Source organism: Geotrypetes seraphini, chromosome 12 (assembly GCF_902459505.1).
Source record: "Geotrypetes seraphini chromosome 12, aGeoSer1.1, whole genome shotgun sequence".
Taxonomy (NCBI): domain Eukaryota; kingdom Metazoa; phylum Chordata; class Amphibia; order Gymnophiona; family Dermophiidae; genus Geotrypetes; species Geotrypetes seraphini.
The window spans coordinates 36,740,909-36,764,137 of record NC_047095.1 but is presented as its reverse complement, the minus strand read 5'-3'; the positions used below and the strand labels follow the sequence as shown (position 1 = coordinate 36,764,137).

Below are 23,229 nucleotides of genomic sequence, written 5' to 3'. Positions count from 1 at the left end.
CATGACACCCAATTGGTTAATATGGGAAAGAAATTAGATAAAATAGAAACGTCTGTCTCTGTAATGCAATCTTGTGTTGTATCTCAAGTAAAGGATAATACTTTATTACATTTACAGTTGGAGAAAATGGAGAATGCTTTGAGATCTAGGAACCTCAGATTTCTGAATTTTCCTTTATCTCATTTTCTTTCTCCTCTAGAATTACTTAAAATGTATTTAAAAGATGTATTATCTTATACTGGCTTAGAAAATTTCTATCCAGATAATCTTTATTATCTGCCCAGTAGTATCATAAAGATTTCAGAAGAAGGGGGGAAAGATCAATTAGTGTCTTCTGATAGTTTGAATATTTCCCAATTTCTTGAGTCATCTAAAGACTATATAGCCAAAAGAGCAACATTATTAGTCACATTTAAGACCGAGATGGAAAAACAAGATATCCTTAAATTGTATTTTTTAAATAAAAGTGCTATGTTCTGTGGTCAACAGATAAATGTTTTTCCAGATGTCTCTAAACAGACACAATACAGGAGGAAGCAATTCCTACAACTTAAGGATAAAACCTTGAGTGTAGGTGCTTCATTTTTTCTTAAATTCCCCTGCAAGTGTTTGGTGGTATATCAAGATACCAAATATATTTTTTTAGATCCAACTCATTTGGAGAATTTTCTTATAGATAAACCTAAGTTGGATATTTTGCCTGTTATTAATGCAGAGGCTGAGATGGAATGAGAATGATGATAATTGTTATGCTTGACTCTAGAGAAGAAATTGATGATGTTTAATTATTGCTTGTCAAAGGTCCTAACAGGAATAGTCAGCCCCCAATAATGTGGACTTGAGGAATATTGTTGTTATTTTTTATTATATTTCCTGTGCAACTGTTTATTTTACCTGAATTTGTTATTTGTTGTAACAATTAATAAATTTAATAAATACAAAAAAAAAAGAAGGCTGTCTTGAAACATAGAACATAGAAACATAGAATATGACGGCAGAAAGGGTCTTCGGTCCAACAAGTCTGCCCACTCTAAGTACCCTCCCCCCTAAGAACTTCCTTAAAGTGAACCCACATGCTTATCTCATTTTTTCTTAAAATTGAGCACATTGCTGGCCTCAATTACCTGAAGTGGAAGATCATTACAACGATCAACCACCTTTTCGGTGAAGAAATACTTCCTAGTGTCACCATGAAATCTCCCACCCTTGATTTTTAATGAATGCCTTCTTGTTGTCGTAGGTCCTGTAAGGAAAAAGATGTCTTCTTCTACCTCAATACGGCCAGTAACATATTTGAACGTCTCTATCATGTCTCCCCTCTCTCTGCGTTCCTCGAGAGAGTATAGCTGCAACTTACCTAGATGTTCTTCATATGGGAGATCCTTGAGTCCTGAGATCATCCTAGTGGCCATTCGCTGAACCGACTCCATTTTTAGCACATCCTTTTGATAATGTGGCCTCCAAAATTGAACACAATATTCCAGATGAGGTCTCACCGTGGACCTGTACAACGGCGTTACAACTTCGGGTTTTCGGCTGACAAAACTTCTACGGATGCAACCCAGCATTCGTCTAGCCTTGGATGATGCTTTCTCCACTTGATTGGCAGTCTTCATATCTTCACTAATGATTACTCCTAGGTCCCATTCTGCAACAGTTGAAGTGCTGCAGCTGCTCATTCCTTGACCACTAATACGCAAGATGACAGAACCATCAGCCAATCAAGCTCTTCCTTTCTTGCTTGTGCTTTGAAGAGAGTGATGGTGGTAACTGGAGTAGGGTAGGGTGAATCTCTGTAAGGTGTCCACTAGACTCATACTCCCTGGGACAATTCTGCCCCGAAAAACAAAATAAGAAAAAAAAATTCTGGGCATGGTCTAATTCTGCACACTCAAGTTTGTCAGTATTAGTTTAAACTAAAACACTGCAGATTACCAAATCAAGATAAATAATTTAATATTTCTCAAGCGTACTGTATTTTCACGTGTTCTTTTAACTTTGAATTGTTTTGTCGGCTTATTTGCACATCCTTCGCCATAACAATTTTAAGCACAATAATTTTAAGTTCAAGTCCTGGAACATGTCTCCTGGCTCTCTCCACACATTTCTTTAAGTGTTTGGCTCCGGTGTCTCTCTCTGTGTTTTGGATACTACATGTACTGGCTGCGCGTTGTGCTGATACTCTCCGCCTTCTAAACAGGCATGGTTCTGCTTGCTGTATTATATTATATTAACAATATTTTGTGACTCCTTACATTGATGCAGCTTGTATGTATCTTGCCTTGTTAACATTTATTGTACTTTTATATGCTAAAATCAATAAAAACTTTTGAACTTAAAAAAAAACCCCAATTTTAAGTGCTGGCCGTGACAGTAACAGCTTAGGCACTCATAGAATTCCCATGAGCGTCGGAGCTGTTACTGCTGTGGCCGGCGCTAAAAACCGCTCTACAGTTTTGTAAAAGGGGTGTGTGTGTGTGTGTGTGTGTGGGGGGGGGGGGGGTGCTTAAAAGTACTGTATGGCAAAATCTGCCTTAAGGAGCCATTGGATTTGTGCATCTGACAGGTGCCTCTCCGAAACCTTTGAGTTGCAGGTAGATGCCTAGTTTGCCTGTGCCTTAACCCTGTCCCCCAGCTGCAGTACAGGAGGATGAGATGATTTGCAGGCTGGCCATATTGAAAATGTGGAAAGTTTGAGGTAGGCGACTAAAGAAACATTTCAGTTGTGCCTCATTGTGAGATGAGTTATAAGGGAATGGGAAGAATCAGAGTTGGCATTTAAGTGTATGGCTTTGCTGTTGAACTGTAAGTCTTATTACACCTAGCAGTAGTGCTTGTTCCAGTTTTGAAGGGTGGGAACCTTAAACTTGCCTCCAAAAGTATAACACAAGTACTGTTTTCAAAATTTCCATAACGTTTGGTCATTTTAACTTGCAAAGCGCTTCAAGAAGCTTTGTAGGGCTTGGGACAAAAGACATTATAAATGGCCCTCTATGCCTCAGAGTAGGGGGGGCGACCAGAAATCGGCGTTCTGTAACTGAAGGCCTGACTCCTCCCCCAAGCTGGGAAGATAGGAGGGTCCTGGGGGTTGCCTGGTAATGGGGAAGGAGCTAGAAATCCACCTTGGGCTTCAGAGTTAGGTCAGAGCCAGAGAGAGAAAGCAGCAGGGTGGAGGAGTTCTCATCAGCTGAGTGCTTGGGAAGTACTCAGGAGCTCCCATGGACACCAGTGAGTCACTGGCAGGCATGCAATGGGATTGGGGAGCTTCCTCTTCTTAGAAGCAGAGTGAGTGCCCACTGTAGGGTGAATCCAGTCTCAAGGGGGAAGGGGGAAGCTATGGGGTGGTTTACAAGCCATGTGGATGGGAGGAACAGGAGAGAGAGGACTTTAACAGCAGTGCAATACGTGGTGTTTTCGGGGGGGTTTTCTTTGCTTGTTGTGATAGTATGAAGTAGCTGTAGCAGGGAGAAACCGTGCACGTTGTCGAGACCTCAAAGGGGGTGGTGGGAACAGCCCTCAGCTCCGAGCTGCAGGCTTGGAGAAAATTGGTTTGGGAAGCGGCTGAGAGCTGGAACACAGAGAGAGAGAGAGAGAAAAAAAAAAAAAAGCTGGACGCCGAGCTAGTCAGAACTTCTTGAATCCAAGAGCTGTTTTTTGGCTGTGTGGTTTGAGGAGGGGCTGGCAAAGAGTGGAGATGCTGTGAATGCTGGAGGCTGCAAGTTGCTCTGTGCCGTTAAAAGGGGAGCAGAGCCAAAGACGTCCAAACCTGGACGTCTTTGTAGAGCCTGCCTCGAGGACACGAAGCAGGCTTCTATGGACTTTCAGTGCTGCAAGCTAAGGGAGTAATTGGTGAGGATTTATTTGTTTTGGAGGCTAGACTTGTGTTATCAAATGAGAGTGGCCAGGACTGTCAGGATTGCCAGCCGTCTGACTTGAGGATCCCAAATCTCCTCTCCAAATGCCTTGCTGAAAAATTGCACAGGTTTTTGAATTAGAAATACTTATTTTATTCCGTTTTCACTGTGGTGGTTGCACACTTTTATGTAATGCAGTAGCTCTTTTTTTATTTTTTTAGTGTACTTGCATGTTTATAAGTGTTTAATTTATATATTTAAATTGCAAATTATCTGTTTGAAGCATTAACATAGCCAGTTACTTGTAATCAGAAAGCATTGCCTGTCCTTTTGCTTGTCTTGTGTTTTGATTGCTGTTTGTTGTCATATGGATGGGCCATATGGCCTTTATCTGCTGTCAGTTTCTTTGATTCTATGTTTAAACATTTACACAGGACATGGAAGCAGGGACTGAAGCATGCAGGTCAGTGCATCTTAAGTTTCATCAGTGTTTTAGAGCAGAATCTGCCGGGAAGGGGTAAAAGCGGACCTCACGGATCTGACACCGCATATCCTTAAAAATCTGAGTTCCGTGTCCGTGCCGCTCGTAGTTTCTGTCTCTTACAGACCTCTATGACATTTTAGCTCTGACGGATCCGTCTCAGCATAGGGAGGGAAAAGTATTAAGATCCGTCAGCGCTAAAATCTCATCGAGGTCTGTCAGAGCCAGAGACTAGTGCTGGAGCAGCAGAGCAGAAGCCTTCTTATGTATAGGTTTAAGTCTGCCGGATCTTATTATTACCGCTTTGCGCTCTGCTCATCCTTTAAGCCCGACATAGAATTTGGCTCTGACAGACCTCTAGGAGATTTTAGCGCTGACGGATCCTGATACTTTTCCCTCCCTAGGCTGAGACGGATCCGTCAGAGCTAAAATGTCATAGAGGTCCGTATGAGACAGAAACTACGAGCGGCATGGACGCGGACCTCAGATTTTTAAGGATGTGCGGTTTTAGATCCGCGAGGTCCGTCAGGTCCGTGAGGTCCGTGTTTTACCCCTTCCCGAATCTGCCATCAAACAGCCTGTGCGAGAAATGGGCATTTAGGCACCAGATACATAATGTATAAACTTTCATTTTAGAAAACCAAATGTATACAAAATTGACGGATTCAAAGATGGTACATTACTGCATATGTGACAGGACACAACCAGCTATGTTGTGCATCGACATGAATGGTTATCTTTTTGACCTTGGAAAGATAATTGGGTATTATCCCAATGCGGTCACAGTGACTAGTATCTTTTGCCATTTTGGCATTTCAGGGGGGGGGGGGGAGACACAAATTAAAGGGGCAATCCATCCTAATTCTGTTTCATGCAGTGCTATTCAATAGCAGCTGTTTCCCAAGTCCTAAACATGTTTACTAGTAGATCTGATACTGATTGGGATATAGGAGTTAGACCCTTCTGAAATGGGAAATAAGTTTGTAGATATTTGGTGTGCCCTTGTCCTGCCAAGATAGTTCCAGACTCTCCCTTTCCATTCACATTCTCTTGGGTTTGATAAATACATATCCTGGCTTTGCAAAATAGGGACATAAGTGCCGGTTTATGCACATATCAAGCATGAATAGGGTTTTCAAACAAGGGCCTCGGCTTTTGAAACCATTGAACTTATCAGCAACTGCAATTAGAATGAAAAAAAAAAAAATATAAGAACCCTGATTCTGGATTTCCAGAGATGTTGCTCGTTAAACAAGTTAGTGAAAATAAATTAGTGGCTAAGCAGTGCTCCTACATAATCAACTTAATATAGTGATGGATGTTGCAGTAATTACTTTATAAATAGACTGCATGCAGGCCCGGCACCGTTTAACTCAGATACACCTTTGCATATTTATACAGCTTTGCAGATAATTATTTTCTTCAGTGTTTTTTTTTTTTTAATGAGAAAAAAATGTTGTCAGTGTTCAATGCATGATGATTAATCTGGAAAGAAAAAGTTCAATATGAGCAAGCTGAGAGGGTTTAACCTAAATGATTATTGAGTTTAATTACTACCACAAACATTCTTGTTAAAAGTAGGATTAAGTTCACAGCACAAATTTTTTTATTGAAATGGATATAAAACCAATGTAATGGCTTATTTACCACTTGTAGTTTTTCAAAGTTTCAAAGGTTAAAATGTGTTTGCATGTAGAAATATATTTATGATAATATGCACTTAGTTCTAAGTGTTTTTTAGTGGCTGTCAAAAGAAAGAAAGAAAAAAAAACACCCATTTCCACCATAATGTACAAATAGCTTCCGTTTTTAATCTTTAAATTGCTTCTATGTGACAGAAGCTTTTTGTCTCCTAGATCGCTGAAATGGTATGTACCATCTCAATAATGTCAAGGAACAACACCGAATCGCCAGAACTGCCTGGAACTGGGATTCTTGCCAATGGCACGTGCCATACCAAACAGAAGGTCTCTGTGATTTTTACAGTTATCTTCATGACGGTGGGAATTCTGTCCAACAGTCTTGCAATTGCAATTCTTATGAAAGCGTATCGGAGGTTTAGGAAGAAATCGAAAGGATCTTTTCTGCTCTTTGCCAGTGGCTTGGTTATTACAGATCTCTTTGGCCATCTCATCAATGGCACCATAGCTGTGTTTGTGTACGCATCTGATAAAGACTGGATCCGATTTGATCAATCACGAATTCTTTGTAGCACTTTTGGTATCTGCATGGTGTTCTTTGGTCTGTGTCCACTTTTTCTTGGCAGTGTGATGGCTGTTGAACGCTGCATTGGAGTCACCAAACCCATCTTCCATTCTACAAAAATGACCTCAAAACATGTGAAAATAATGTTGGCCGCAGTGTGGCTTTTTGCTGTTTTGGTAGCTCTGTTGCCCATCCTCACTTTTAGAGCTTATGAAATCCAGGCCTCGAGGACGTGGTGCTTCCTTAAAACGGAACAAATTGAAGACTGGACGGATCGTTTTCATTTGCTTCTTTTCTCCTGCCTTGGTTTGTTAGCCCTCGGCATCTCTTTCCTGTGCAATGCAGTCACTGGGATTACGCTCCTCAGAGTCAAAATTAGAAATCAGCAACACAGACAAGGCAGGTCTCATCATTTAGAGATGATTATACAGCTCTTGGCCATTATGTGTGTCTCTTGTATTTGCTGGAGCCCATTCCTGGTAAGATCATATTGCCTTGATTTTCATTTTGTGAAGTTTTCCCCCCCCCAAAAAAAAAATCATATTTGTTACTTTTTGAAACTAAAGAGTTTAATACCACATTGAGAGAAAAAAATATCCTTTTTCGTTTTAAAGTTTCTATCATAACTCATCCTTTTTAAGCAATAACACTGTCAAACTGAGCCTAGAAGATAATTCAGCTGGCAGTTAAAACCAACAATATCATTAGGAAACCATTTAGTTCAGCTCTTGAGGAGATATTTTAAATATTAATATCTGAAAGCTTCTCCTACGTAGCTACATCCTCCACCATTATGAATCAAAATTAATGGAGAGACTGCTGTGAATCAAGCCGTCATCAAAATTCCTATACAGGAATAACCATGATTACTATCTACTGTGAGTAGGGGCAAAACCAACTGAAATGTAGATTAGGAAAACACCATGTGGTCATAAAGCAAGATACTGTATAGACTTTCATAACTTAAAATAATATATATGATCAAGAAAGGAGACAAGAATATATAAAATAAATGTAGTAGTAGTAGTAGGCTAATTAACAGGTAAGGTGATGTCTGAAGGATCTAATATTAAAAGCAAAAGCATTTGGAATTTAACAGAGAAGGAAGTACCATTAGGTTTTGTGACAGATTGCTATTATCATTTTGAATATAGGAATTATGCTCAGAGAAATTAAGCAACTGTTCCAGATAGGAAACCCAACTACCTGTTGGAACAAATAACACTGCCGAGTGTTTTGGGGGTTGTTTCAAAGAGAATTAACTGGTTAAGAGAGGCTGACCAGGCCCCAAAGGAATAGTCAGTGGCACTTAACCTAGATTCTGTTATACTTAACTTGTAAAGCCCAAACTGTCCATTGTGTGGGTTGTCCAGGGATGGAGCCGGCACTTAACCAGATAACTAGTTAAGGGCTGAATATTGACACTTATGTTAACCAGGCAAATTGGACTAAATGAATAGCACTCTTGTTGTTGGCTGGTTTAGCTTAACTAGTTAAAGGCTGTACATACCTGGAAATTTAATGCTGGTACCCACACGTGGCTTGTCAGGGCATAATTTTGGTGGTGGTGGACAGCATTTAAAAAGCATTGACCTCTGCTGGTTGAATATTAACCCCTGTGTTTTTGTACTGAGAGCCTGATTCTAGTTTATAGTGCCCCAAAAAATTGGAACCAACTAGAATGGCACTTGGCACAATTCTATGAAAGGCACATACAATATATCGAATTGCCCTTAGTGGCACTAACATTTTTGCATCTGTTTAGGCCAAGGAAGACCAGACCTAGAAACCTGCACCTACGTTGTGTGCAGATTGGGTGTATTCTCTATCAGTACATGTAACTTTTAAGAATGCCCATGCTGCTCCTCTGGCCATGCCCCCTTTTGAGATCCACACACTAAAACTGACGGGCAGCACTTTAGAATGCACCTGCCCCCCAAAAAAGTTTATTTGTGTGTGGCACCAGCTCAATAAGTCCAAAATAACTTGGTTAAGAGAGTACAGGTTTACTTTTCAATGTCACATAGAAGTTAATTCTTAAAAACAAAACTTCATGGAAACTGGTATGGTGACAAATACAGTGGAAAATACCAAGGCCCTCTTTTACAAAGGCGCGCTAAGCGTTTTAGCATGGATTTAGCTTGCGCTAACTGCTAACGTGTCCATAGGATAACATGCATGCGTTAGCGTTTAGCGTGCGCTAAAAAGCTCGTAAAAGAGGGGGCACGTTGTGTGCATAACCTCTAATTTGTGCCAATTAGCATCGATTATTTATTTATTAGGATTTATTTGACGCCTTTTTGGAGGCTTTTACTCAAGGTAATATACAGCAAGAATAAGTCAAACATAAGCAACAGACAATTACAGCAGTAAAAAAAAAAAAAAATGTTCAGATTGCAGTACAAAGTATGTCAACTCAATGCATGATAAAACATTTTAATAAACAGTAGAGGATTTAAGCAAAGGAGTACATAGTAGAAAAGATAGAGTAACAGAGGTTAGAAAATAAGGGACTAATTATGAGGTCAGACTGGTGCTTGAAAATTCTCATCTAGGGTAGGAGTGGATAAACATGTTCTGCTATAGTGTGTACAGCCAAGTGTCACTCCATGTCTGTGTGACTAGCAAGTTAGTTAGTTCTTCCATTAAAGGCCTGGGTGAAGAGCTGAGCTTTCACCTGCTTCCTGAAGTACCTCCTTTTGTTTTTCCCTTCAATGTTTGCTTTTCTTTTTAAGTATTGTAGTTCTCCCCTCTTACCTCTCTTGTTCCATCGTGTGTCAATTATGTCCTGTTTTTTAATCTCTAGTTTGTATTTCTCTTTTTATTACTGTAAAAAGCTTAGAATTCATGATTGGCGTTTTATCAAAATTTGAATAAGCTTGAAACTTGTTAAGCGAAGCCTTTCAGGTAGTGCATTCCAGAGTGTGGGGGTTACTTCAAAGAGAGCTCGCTAGCAGGTATCACATTGAGTGATGTCCTTTGGAAAGGGTGTGATTAGGGATACTACTTGGGAGCACCTTACGGCCTCTTTTACAAAGCCGCGCTAGCGGCTGCGCTGTGCTAACGGCCCTGAAACCCATAGAGATTTAAATGGCTTCGGGGCTGTTGCCGTGCGGCTTTGTAAAAGAGGCCGTTAGTGACCTTGAATGTACGTAGAAGGAGATCATGTTCTTCAAGTATTCTGTGCCATTTCCTATGAGGGCCTTGAAAATAGGACATAGTTTTAAATTTAGCTCTATATTGTACTGGTAGCCAGTGAAGTTTTTGCAAACATGGTGTGATTTGGTCACATCACTTACAGCCTTCTATGAGTCTTGCTGCAGCATTCTGAATCAATTGGAGCTGGTGCAGACCCTTTGTAGTCAGATCAGTGTAGAGCAGTGGCGTACCAAGGGGAGGGGGCGGTCCATTCCGGGCACACACCCCAAGGGGGTACACAGCTGGCCACCCTTCCTATTCTGCTGCTGCTGCTTTCCTTAACCAGCAGCATCGGCAGTAAATTTTAACTCAGAGGCATCTGCAGCCCAACTTGTGCGGATGTTTAGCTTCTGGCCGGCTCCCCTGCAGCAGTGGTTTTTCTGTTTAAAGCCGCAGCAGTCAGCTTCTTGCGCAATTCGCGGCTGCATCGGAAGCGTTCCTTCTGACATCATGACATCAGAGAGAAGGCTTCCGACGCAGCCACGGCTTTGAATTGAAAATTGACTGCAGCAAGGAACCGGCCAGAAATGCTGTTGCTGCACAGGACAGTGAAGAGAAATGTTGCAACTGTACAGGGAAGGGAGAGGGAGAGAAATGCTGCTGCACAGGCAAGGGGGGAGGAAGAGATGCTGCAGCTGCAGCATCCAATTGGGGAGAGAGAGGGAAGGAGAGAGAAGGAAGACAAGGGAGGTGATCCAGAGAGAGATGCCAAGTCCATGGGAAAGGAAAGAAGGAAAGGAGATACCAGACTGGGAAGGGAGAGATGCCAGGGCATAGGGGGGAGGGGAGGGAAGGAGACAGATGCAAGACCAGGGGAAAGGAAGGAAGAGGGGAGGGAGAGAAAGGAAGAAGAGGAGATACCAGATAATTGAGAGGGAGGGGGAGTTGGAAGAAGAGGAGAGAGATGCCAGACCATGGTGTGACATGGAAAGGAAGGAAAGGAGAAGAGAGAGAGATGCCAAAGCATAGGGGAGGGGGTGGAGATAGAAAAATGGAGAGGGGGGGTGAAGCTGAAATGAATCATGTACAAAGAGAAGGGGCACAGGATATTGAAGGGACATAGAAAGAGGGAAGATGCCATATGGAAGAGAGAGAGAGAGAGAGTGGACAGTGGATGGAAGGGGTAGAAAAAGTGTGGGCTATAGATGGAAGGGGTGGAGATAGAGAGCAGAAGCTGGGTGGAAGGGGCAAAGGAAGGATGTTGCATGGAAGGATGGATGTTGCATGGAAGGAAGAGAGGACAAATGCTATACAGAAAGAAGAGAGTGAAGAGAAGATGATTAAAGCAGAAATGACAAAAGGTAGAAAGATTTTTTTGTAGCTTTACTTTCTTATTTCTCATTATTTGTTTTATTTCTATTGTTAATTTGTAAAGTGGTGATTGTTATGTATCAGTTTTTTCAAATTTACATCTACTGGGTTTACATTTTGCACAGTATTAGGGAACATGTGTCACTGTTCCCATATCTTAACCCTTCTTCACCTACCTCAAGATATTACTTCCCCAAATAACCCACCTAAACACCTTCCAAGCAAACAGACCCCTAAAATAGATGGTAATCTTACCTACTCTAACTATATTCTCTTTGTCTATATCACACAGTTCGGCACTGTCATTTTACTATCCAACCTCTAAATCCCCTTAGGAATCTATCCAGCTATCTCTCCTCTGTCAAAAAAAAAAAAAAATAAAAAAAAAAATTGTATCTTCACTGGAAAATGTCCAGTAAAATCTTTTGTAATCCGCCTTGAACTGCAAGGTATAGGCGGAATAGAAATCCGTAATGTAATGTAATGTAATGTAATGTAATGTACTGTTTCTGTTGTGTTGCATTGTATGCAGAGTTTGGTTTCTTGGCGGTTCAGTTTAACTTTTGTCTACATATTTCTATTTTTAGTATGTGATTATTCCATATTGGGAGAGGGTATATCTCTGTTCTGTGTGTATGAAAAGGACAAGGTTTTCTGTTGGCACTGACTGTACAGGATCAATTGACAATGCAGGAACTGGCTTGTTTAGTTTTACAATGTATGTGTTGGTGTTCTAGTGCTCACTGCAGTGTTTAAGATGCTGCTTTTTCCTAGGTAAACTCTTGTGCGATATGTGGATTGTTACTAAAAATCATATTTTTCATATAGATGAGGGAGTGTCAAAAATGATAGGCCCCGGGTGTCACATATGCGAGGTACGCTGGTAACCCAGATGTGATGAAAAATCAATGTTTTATAGAGTAAACACTTTCAACACTGAATGTGAAGATGTCCAAAAATGTAAGACAGGAACAGCATAGACCTAACTCAATCCAAAAAATGAAGGAAAAAGCCTCAGAAAGGGCCCTCCCACCTCACCAAAACGGCTCAAAGAGGTGGTCGAACGTTCACCTCACTGGCAAAAAACCTTCAGTATGTGATAAAGTCTTATGCTGTGCTGTAATATGCCAATGTGCTAGCAGCGACGCGGGGCAGGAGCAATCTTCCTACGCTCCTGCCCCGTGCAGAGCTGTCATGAAAATGGCTGCCATGAGTTCCCATTGTAGCCTCGAGACCGCTAAACCACCAGGTAATATCGGGGACACAGGAGGACTGGCTCTGCCCCTAACCCCCGCGAATATTGAGGGTCTGCTGTGGAGGATTAGGTGGAGGGCAGTGGAGGATTAGGTGACTTGCCCAGGGTCACAAGGAGCAGCATGGGGTTTGAACCCACAACCTCTTAGTGCTGAGGTTGTAGCTCTAGCCATTACACTACACTCTCCTCTAGCAGACTATGGGGTCATTTTATCAAGCCGCGGTAGGGGTTTAACGCGCGTAATACCGCACGTTAACCCACCTGCCGCGCTAGCCAATAACGCCTGCTTTGAACAGACGTTAGTTTTTTAGCTGGCCGCGGGGGTTAGCGCGTGATGAAATGTCCGACGAGCTAACCCCGCTAGCGCGGCTTGATAAAAGGACGCCTATGTAGAATTTGGGAGTTAGTGCAAAATTACTGTTATAAAATAGAGCTTAAGTTGACATGCACATGTGTGCCTAAGTTTAGTGTTTACACCATGTCAAAGGCTGGTGTACTTGTTCACATCTAAACTTGGTTGTTATGTGCATAAGTGATTAGTATGCTTGTTATTTTAATACCGCAATTAACTAGGCAAAAATCAAAGTGGTTTACAAAGTCAAAAACCAATAAAACCAAAGAGAAAAGGAATTTGTTGATAGGAAAGAACAAACAATCATTCAGTCTACAAACCTATAGAAAAGCTAGACAGTTTCAAGATGTTATTATATTATGTACACTATTCACTGCCATCAGAGCAGCCATCCCAAAAGCAATCGATACTGAATGCCTGGGAGAAAAAGTGGGTTTTTAATAAAGCTTTAAATTTAATGAAGGACTGTTCAGCTCTAATGGAAGATGGTAGGTTATTCCAAAGATTAAAGGTAATAGCAAGCTGACTTGTGTGTAAACTACTCTGGGCGAGGGAAGAACCAGACAGTAGCAGGCATCCAGAGAACGCAGAACCTGAGGAGTAGAGGGTAGAGAATGACATACTGGCGTCCTATATAGAATCATGTCTGTCCTGATGGACAGGCACTTAACCCCACCTAAGCATCCCGATTCTCTAACCGGCGTCCATATCACAGTCGATGGTTAGAGAATCACGTTGCCGCTGAGCAGATCGTGGCAAGGGAATCTTCTTGCTGCAATCAGCTCAGTGGCCAAGGCAGGAAACACTCAAGCAGCGAAGTCAGCTGGCCAGAGGTATGCCGTCCCTCCTGCTGGAACCCCTGAAGCTCCCCCCCCCCCCCGCAACAGGAGGAGTGCCCAATTCTTCCTGCCACCATTCCCTGAAGATCACCGGAAGATCGACCCACTTTTTGGAGAGATGATGTATTATATGGATAGGTGTGGTTTGTTATCCTCCTTTTATACTGAGACTTCTTGTTTCTTGAACATGAATGTACAATATGGGTACATTTATAATCCATTTTAAACATATTTTATGTAATCTGCTAGTATCAAACAATTTGATGATGTGTTTAATGTTTGAGAAAGATTTGCCTATAACTTTTAAGCCAATCTTCAGATTTCTACATCTGCCTTTAAATAGTTGAGAAGTTATGAGGGTTTATTTAATTTTTTTGTCTATTCCAGTGCCAGAGTGAAAATGATAGAGTTTGAGAAGAAAACATGATAATCTATAATTTTCAGAGGGTATAACTACAAACGGTAAAAAAAAAATAAAATATGCACAGTGAGGCTTTACATGCTTCTTGCTGGGAAATGTTTTTTTAGCAGGATGAACTTCACCTTGAAGTTGTCATTTATATAAAATATATACTACATAGGCTTTCGAGTCTTGTAAGGTGGACCTCTGGTACTGTTTCAGCAGTGGCCCCAGTGAAGTGCTTCCATTTAGCATGCCTTCACTATACAATGTGTGTACTTGGCAAAGTGTGTGCTCTTGCCAAAGCCACACAACTAGAAACCACAGTCTAAACTAAAACTAAACTAAACTAAAACTTAACTTTATATACCGGGTCTTCAACCAGAGGAAGCTCGACGCGGTCAACAATACATTTAAAAATACGCTAAAACACAAGGAGATTAATTTTCAAAATGTTTAGCAAATAGAAAAGTTTTTAAAGATTTATGGAAAGATTGGAAAGAGCCGGGACACCTCAAAATTAAAGGAAGTTCATTCCATAATTGGGGGAATTTAAAAGCCAGAGAAAAGCTAAAATTCTTGACTCCTAGAACGGAGGGAAAGTTTAAATCGTTGAGTGCCTCTCGCATATGAAAATCTATAAACATTCCATAGAAGAGGAACAATAGAAATAAAAATACCATATAATATTTTTAAAATAATACATATTTTTTCCGTAAACCGCTTAGAATCTAACGGATTAGCGGTATATAAGAAATAAATTACATTACATTACATGTACATTTAAACTTAATTCTAAGATAAACCAAGAGCCAATGGAGGCTTAAAAGCAAAGGGGTCACATGGTCGAATTGGCTTTTTCCATAAATCAACTTCGCAGCGGTATTCTGAATCAACTGTAGTCTTTGGCTGGGCTACAAGAAAGAGAGCATTGGAGGAGAAGAGTGCTGTGATTGGACTGGAGGAGTGGGGTGCTTAATATCTGCCCTAGAATTTTCGGCCTCTCTCAGCTAGTATGATTGTCACTGGAGCAGTTTGATTGTTCGCAGTTAATTCTTTTTCATAAAGGAATAAGAGACTGGAGTTGTGCTCGTTAGTAAATCCAGTGCAGAACACTAAGGGCTCCTTTTACTAAGGTGCGCTAGCGGTTTTTTTAGCGCGCGCAAACCATGCGCTAAACGAAAAATACTAACGCGAGCTCTAAGGAGGCGTTAGTGTTTAGCGCGCGCACTAAAAACGCTAGCGCACCTTAGTAAAAAGAGCCCTAAAACACTCTAAGGTACACAATGATATTCAAAGCAGAGGGAAAAAGACCTCAAAGAACCCTAGGAGTCAAGTCAATAGAAAGACGCCAGATTAGGGTTTGGGGTATTATCATAGGTCAAAACCTGTGTTTGAATTCATCAATTTTTAATTAAAGATTTAATGTTTTGTAATTGACGAATGTCCATTTTTTATTACAGAGGATGATTTCTGTGCCTTCTTGTGATGTAGTTTTGCAGCCACTGTGCTAAATACATACGAGATAGAAACATAGATAAAGTCCTTTTTCAGTCATCTGCATTACCTAATATAGGCTATTCTGAAGCTCTCTCTCTCACTCTTTATATACGGTATATAGTATAATGAACCTCTATATAAATATATGGAAAAGAGGTTTGAACTGAACCATTCATGAATAAAAGCTTTAAATATTTATTTTTAGGAGCACTTTTAGTTATTGATGTCGGAAGTTTTTTTGAATCAATGTATCTTCAACAATAGTCTAAGACAAACACCCCTCCAAAATTTCATAAAAACATGTGAAATATTATTCCTAACCTTCCTAGCTCGCAAATGGTGCGTCAGCGCAGACACGTTCTAATAGCTGACAACAGTGGGCACTTGAAGTCTTTTTCCCTTAAAAATAAAAATTACAAAAAGCAATAGCATAAATTGTTTTAAAGCAAAAACATTGAGATATATGTACACCTCTAAGAGGTTAGGAATAAGGGGCTCCTTTTATCAAGCCACGCTAGCGGGGTTAACGCGCGTGACTTTTCATCACGCGTTAACTCCCGCGCTGGCCTAAAAACTACCGCCTGCTCAAGAGGAGGCGGTAGCGGCTAGCGGGCCGGCGGTTTAGCACGCAGTATTACGTGCATTAAACCGCCAATGCGCCTTTGTAAAAGGAGCCCAAGATTTCACACGTTTTTATAATGTTTTTTTTGAAACCATTAATATTTATATAAGTGAAGTGTCTCTTTGGATGTTTTCACATTTTTTTTTAAATTTATAACATTTTATTGAAGGAATCCACTAGATATACAATAATATAATAAAATAATCATTACATTTATATTCACAATATTACTTTTCAAACATATGTCTCATTCCTTCAAAATAAATTTCCATATTACCCATTACATACCTCTATACCTTCCCCCTTTGCCTACCCCCTTCCCTTTCCCCCCATTAATTATTTTATTTAAATACTAGTGTTTAAGCCCGTTACATTAACGGGTGCTAGAATATATGGCTGTCTGTCTTTCTTTCTTTATGTCTCTCTCCCTGCTCCTGTCTCTTTCTTCCTTTCTTTCTGTCTCTCTCCCTCCTATTTTTGGTGCTATTTTTCTCTCTCTCTCCCTGGCACCCTTTGTCTGTCTGTCTGTCTCTCTGGTCCCCTGTCTGTCTTTATTTCTGTCTGTCTCTCTTCCTGGCCTCCTTCGTCTGTTTGTATTTCTTTCTGTCTCTATTTGTCTCTATTCTGAGATCTATTTGCATGCACTGCTTTCAATGCATATTCATTGGGGAAATCCTGAAAACCCAACTGGAATACAGCTCTCGAAGACCAGAGTTCCCTACCCCTGCTCTAAAGTATTTAGGCACCTATAATGTAGTCTTTTAAAACTCTGGCCTACATTTAAGTTTTAGTTTGACATGATTCTGTAATGGGCGCCTAATGTGTGATTGACATGAAATGGTTGTATAACTTTAGGTGCCAATCTTTTGTTTAAAGAAGCAGGTTTTTAATAAAAATTTTAAATCACATATAATTAACCTCTGCTCAAATTTCCTTAGGTAGATCATTCTATAAAGTGGGTGCAAGCCAGGCCTCCATTGTCTAAAGAACAACTAGAAGAGAGTTAATTTATTGTTCTTGAATGTTCCTAAATCTGTTGTGAACTGGATACTGGGCTTGATAGACCTTCAGTCTATCCCAGTATGGCAACTCTTATGTTACATAGTAACATAGTAGATGACGGCAGATAAAGACCCGAATGGTCCATCCAGTCTGCCCAACCTGATTCAATTTAAAATTTTTTTTTTTTTTTTTCTTCTTAGCTATTTCTGGGCGAGAATCCAAAGCTTTACCCGGTACTGTGCTTGGGTTCCAACTGCCGAAATCTCTTTTAAGACTTACTCCAGCCCATCTACACCCTCCCAGCCATTGAAGCCCTCCCCTGCCCATCCTCCTCCAAACGGCCATACACAGACACAGACCGAGCAAGTCTGCCCAGTAACTGGCCTAGTTCAATCTTTAATATTATTTTCTGATTCTAAATCTTCTGTGTTCTTAATAAAGAGAATAGGCAACAAGATCTGATGTCCCTTTCCATGTGTACCAGAAGTATAAAAACAGACCTGAATTTTATAATTACAAACACTGATTTACATTGATTGATGATCACTTAAGAATAAACAAATTAATAAAACTTAGGGCTCCTTTTACAAGCTAGCAGGTTTAACGTGCACAACTTTTCATCACGCGCTAACCCCTGCGCTGGCCGAAAAACTACCGCCTGCTCAAGAGGAGGCGGTAGCGGCTAGTGCGGCCGGCGGTTTAGCACGCGCTATTACGCGCGTCAAACTGCTAGCGCGGCTTTGTAAAAAGAGCCCTTAAACATATTGGGGGGAAAAAAAATCAATCAAAAATCTTGCTGTACATCATAGCAGTTTCCTGGGAAACGGTAGGAAAATTGGGTTGTTTTGATAGTCAATCAGTATTTCACAGCACAAGACCTCTAAGGGCTCCTTTTACTAAGGTGCGTTAGGGCATTAACGCGCGGAATAGTGCGCGCTGAATTGCCGTACATGCTAGACTTTAATGCCAGTATTGAGCTGGCTTTAGTTCTAGCCGCAAAGCGCGCGGTAATATCCTGCGTGCGCTAAAAACGCTAGCGCACCTTAGTACAAGGAGCCCTAAGTTTGGACTTCTTGTAAAGACTTTTTTTTTAAGTGTACAGGATGCTACCCCACTTCCTCTTCATCCTTCTACTCACAAGCAAGTTCCTTTTCGTTATAAACCATTCTGGCATTTACACAGGCATGGAATTAGAAATTAGATATTCCCTTCCCCCAGCTAAAGAAATTTGCATGCCTATCCTCCATATAGCCCCCCACCCCCGTGATGAACTTTGATGCCGCTATCATCCGTGCACATAAACCCCACCGCCGCCACCCTCCATGCATGCCCCCTCTCCGACATCGTGTTTCCATTAGTACTAGAAACCTGTTGCCGCCGTCCATGCTGTATTCTGATCCACTTTGGGGCCTTGAGCATCTGCACATGCTCAAAGCCTGCCAGTACCTGCCCCCTCTGAGATTCTCAGGGAAGGCGGGAGCAGGCAGGCCTTGAGCATGCGCAGATGCTCAAGCCCCTGCATCGGATCAGAATACAGCATTAACAGTAACAGCAGATTTCCAGTACTAATAGTAAGCGAGATGTAGGGGAGGGGGGCATGCATTGAGGAGGGTGCTGATGACGGAGAGGTTGTATGCACAGAGGATAGCGGCACCAAGGTTCATCATGGGGAGGGGGCATATATGGAGGATAACCATGCTGGTGGTTACTGGGGAGAGTGGGGGGGGGGAGCATCTTCTTTTTGAAGATTACAGCCCTGGTGGACATTGAAAGTTGAATGGAAGACAGTTGCACCATCAGTCGGGTGGTGGCTCAAATATAAACCAAGACCCTCAATTTTTAGGCCAATTTTTTTGCCCAAGTTTCTCAGTTTATATTTGAGTATATACGATAAAACAGTGCTATTTACCCTTTATAGGATCACCTATCCAATCTGACCCCTGGGGTAGAGACCAGGCTTGGGAGCTGAAACCAGATCTCCCATAAGGCAACACACAGTATTGCTGAGGTTACCAGTCAGCCCTTAATAATATGACACACAAAGTACCGTAGAAACCTGGGTCACACGGTACATTGTGTGTCTAAGTGCTTTGAAAATGAGCCCCAGTGTATTGCAATTGAACTATTTACTAGAAAATTGATTTATTGCTGTCTTTAAGGATTTAAGGGTAAACTAGATAAGAACATAAGAAGTTGCCTCCACTGGGTCAGACCAGAGGTCCATCGCACCCAGCGGTCCGCTCCCGTGGCGGCCCATCAGGTCTATGACCTGTGAAGTGGTTTCTGAGCATTACTATAACCTACCTTTACTTCTATCTGTACCCCTCAACCCCCTTATCCTTTAGGAACCTATCTAAACCTTCCTTGAACCCCTGTAATGTGCTCTGGCCTATCACACATCTCCTTAAGAGTGGCATAGAGTGATACGAGTAACGGTAAATTAGATGCACATCTCCCTTGAGAAGCATACAGTGATATGGGGACTAAAACTATGCCAGGGTACACCGAGCAGGGCCTCCGCGTGTGCGGATCACCGGACTTGATGGACCCAGGGTCTGATCCGGAGATAGCAATTCTTATGTTCTTACTAGACTTTAAGCCCGTTACATTAACGGGTGCTAGAATAGATGTGTCTGTCTGTGTTTCTTTATCTCTCTCTCCTTGGCCGCTGTCTGTGTCCTTCTGTCTTTCCCCCCCCCGAGCAAAGCTGTCTGCCCCCAGCACACACCTCCCCCAAAGCAGCCCCCTTTCCCTCTCCCTAACTGTCTCTCTATGGCCCTCTTCTGTCTTCGCCCCCAGAGCAAAGCTGTTTGCCCCTAGCACACCCCTTCCCCCAAAGCAGCCCCCTTTCCCTCTCCCTGTCTCTCCATGGCCCCTTCTGTCTTCTCCCTCAGAGCAAAGCTGTTTGCCCCAAGCACACCCCTCCCCCCACAGCAGCCCCCTTTCCCTCTCCGTCTCTCCATGGCCCCTTCTGTCTTCCCCCCAGAGCAAAGCTGTCTGCCCCCAGCACACACCTCCCCCAAAGCAGCCCCCTTTCCCTCTCCCTAACTCTCTCTATGGCCCTCTTCTGTCTTCGCCCCCAGAGCAAAGCTGTTTGCCCCTAGCACACCCCTTCCCCCAAAGCAGCCCCCTTTCCCTCTACCTGTCTCTCCATGGCCCCTTCTGTCTTCTCCCCCAGAGCAAAGCTGTTTGCCCCAAGCACACCCCTCCCCCCAAAGCAGCCCCCTTTCCCTCTCCCCCTGGCCCCCTGTATTGATCCCCTTCTTACCCTCCCTCCATCCCGGCGTCTTCTGGCCTGCTCCTCTTCAAAGCAGACTGCGATCATGGTGGCTGGCTTTAGCGAACCTCGCAGGCTGCTCTCCAACTCGGTAGCACGTTCCCTCTGACGCGATCTCGTGCGTCAGAGGGAACGTGCTACTGAGGTTGGAGAGTGGCCTGCGAGATTCTTTAAAGCCGGCCATGATCGCAGGCTGCTCTGAAGAGGAGGATCAGCGGCGGCGGCAATGGTGAGCGAGGGCGGGAGGTGTGTTCCCTGCTGAGGATGCGGACAGGGAGAGAGCTTGCCTGCGCTTCCGGATGGTGAGTGAGGGCGGGAGAAGAGGAGTGGCCAGAATGTTCCCTGCCGCTGGGTTCTAAAATGGAACACGGCCACGGATCACACACCACAGCGGCAGGGATCACGCTGTTTTAACAGCGCATGCGCCGGTAAGGTTTTATTATATAGGATGTACAAAGTAGAAGAAAACTGCTTAGAAAAATCTATGAATTTTGGGCTGTTTTCCCCAGTTTATTTATTTAGCTGCTGGATGGCAAAAACGTAAATAGCACTGTTTATTCCTGGGATAAGCAGCATGGAATATATTTACTCTTTTGGGATTTTTCCAGGTACTTGTGACCTAGATTGGCCAGTGTTAGAAAAAGGATACTGGGCTTGATGGAGCTTCAGTCTGTCTCAAGGCTTATACACTTAGCAGCTTCTATGAAGGGCTAGGGTTTCCAGATTTTCCTGAAGGAAAATCAGGACCCACAGCCATGCCCCCCCGGCCCGCCCAGTTCTGCCCCATTCCACCTGCGTCATGCTCCATTCCACACCAGCCCCGTCCTCAGACGGCATCCGCGCATGCACGGACACGATACAACAACATTATGCGTGCATGCGCTGATGCCCTTTCCTGACCTGATTTTGACGGGAGGCTTTTCAAAACCTGGACAAAGTGCCGATTTTGAAAAGCCATCCGGACTCCTGGCCATGTCCTCGAAAAGGAGGACATGTCCGGGGAAATCCAGATCTGGTAACCCTATGAAGGGTCATATTTGCAGAATAAGGCCTTACTCATCACAAGCTGAAGAATAATCTTTAGAACATGAAGGAACAGGAATCGCATGGGTGGTTCATTAATAGCCACCAGTCATCTCACAGATGCACTAGTGAATATTTGTTAAGCCAAATGTATGCATCCCTCTTATTCACCTCTGAACCAGGGCAGGCTTATCCATTAGGAAAGACTAGGCAACCGCTAGAGTGGCAGCTTCTGGGTGTGGAAGAGCGGCAACAAATAGTATCTGCAGTCTGAGCAAAATTATGGATCCTAACAGCCACACAAAACAAAGTTTAGTATTTAAAATTTGATGTCCAGGACCTGCCCACCAGGGGATGTCATATCCTCTCGCACTGAAGATTTGTCTTCAAGGGCTTCTGCCCAAGAGGGAAGGGTTAAGACAGCAGTTGTGATTGGTTGCCTGTCAAAACTCTTGTCACCAAACTATCAAGCATAATGTTTCAAATGTTATCTGCAAAATCTGCTGAACTGCTCATAAACTTATTTGTCAACTCTTGGTCAACCAGAAAACTGAAATCGCTTCAGCTGCTACTCCCATCTCCCAAAGGGGTTAAATATGAACACGTATTCAACTCGCTCTTCACATTTCTTGGCACCATGACCTGAAACAACCTCCCAACTTGACATCAGGATGGAAACATTCTACGACAGAGTCTGAAAAAAATTAAAAACTCTCTTCTTTAAAAGCATATACACCGTAGACAACTAACGCAAAATATTTAATATCACTAAATCCCACCCTCTGCTCAGGTGCTAAACCAGTACAATCAAAGAACCTCCATTCTCTCATCTCTGTTACCCTATTCATAATTCTGTCCTCCTCAAATTACTATAATGCAGTAATTCGAAATATTGTAAGTCACATTGAACTCTGTTTAGGCATAGCACGACTCAGAAATACCAGATTAGATTAGATTAGATTAGATAGCTGGGTAGCTGGTGGATACATAGGATATATTGAAAGTCTTGTACAGTGTGCATCCTATGAAGATTGAGAAGTGAATAGTAAAACCACTGATGCGGCCATTGGAGAAATAGGGAGTCCCTGTTGGGAATAGCAAAATTTTAGTATGTGCTGAGCTGGCAAGTATGTGTGTCCTGGTATGAGAGAAGAACAGGGTCTGACAAGTTCTGGAGCACAGCTAAGTTCTGATTTATTCACTTTTTATAGTCTTCTATAATTGTTGAAGAATTCTACTGTATGAAATATGGAGTAACTTCAGCTTTAAAAATTTTGTTATTGATGAAATGGACAGTTAAGTGGATTTTTTTTTAGACCCATGAAGCTGAACTGAGGTCTTTCTCCACTTTTTTTCTCCCAAAAGCAGTGGTTCTCTATTGGGCAAATGTTACATCAGGGAGTGCTAGGGAGGTAAAATTCCTAGATATCATAAATGACCGCTTTTGGAGCAACTGGTTCAGGAAGCGACAAGAGGGGGAACTATTTTAGATATGGTCCTTAATGGAATGCAGGGCATAGTATGTTGGGTCTGCTGGGAAACAGTGATCAAAATGTCATCAAATTTGAACTGATATCTGGAATGATGTTGCAAAAGAAATCTACTATAGTGGCATTTAATTTTCCAAAGGGCGACTACGATAAAATGAGGAAAATGGTTAAAAAGAGGCTAAATGGATTGGTGGCAAAGGTTAGGACTGCACACCAGGTGTGGATGTTATTTAAAAATACCATTGTGGAAGGCCAGAGTAAATAAGAGCCAGTGTGGTTAAAAGGTGAAATAAAATAGGCTATTAGAGCCCAAAATACATCCTTTAAAGAATGGAAAAAGGATCTGAATGGAGAAAACTAAGAAGAGACACCAGCACTGGCAAGTTAGATGCAAAGAACTGATAAAGAAAGCTAAAAAAG

At 42.2% G+C, this 23,229-nt stretch overlaps 1 protein-coding gene across 7 annotated transcripts in view; it reads left to right on the top strand.

Moving 5' to 3' along the window:
- The first annotated feature begins 3,146 nt into the window (after positions 1–3,146).
- The window catches only part of PTGFR (prostaglandin F receptor), a 101,595-nt gene continuing 81,512 nt past the window's right edge, over positions 3,147–23,229 (top strand). For 4 of the 7 annotated variants that reach the window (XR_004536574.1, XR_004536575.1, XR_004536576.1 and 1 more), the window contains exons 1-2: positions 3,147–3,285; positions 6,192–7,019. Coding sequence is in view for 4 of the 7 variants with exons in the window: in XM_033915889.1 (XP_033771780.1) it covers positions 6,201–7,019 (819 nt within the window). In the remaining 3 variants the exon portion in view is untranslated. Of the gene's footprint in view, positions 3,286–3,436; positions 3,983–6,191; positions 7,020–23,229 lie in introns of those variants that run through there. The other 3 variants (XM_033915890.1, XM_033915892.1, XM_033915893.1) reach the window with 3 other exon arrangements.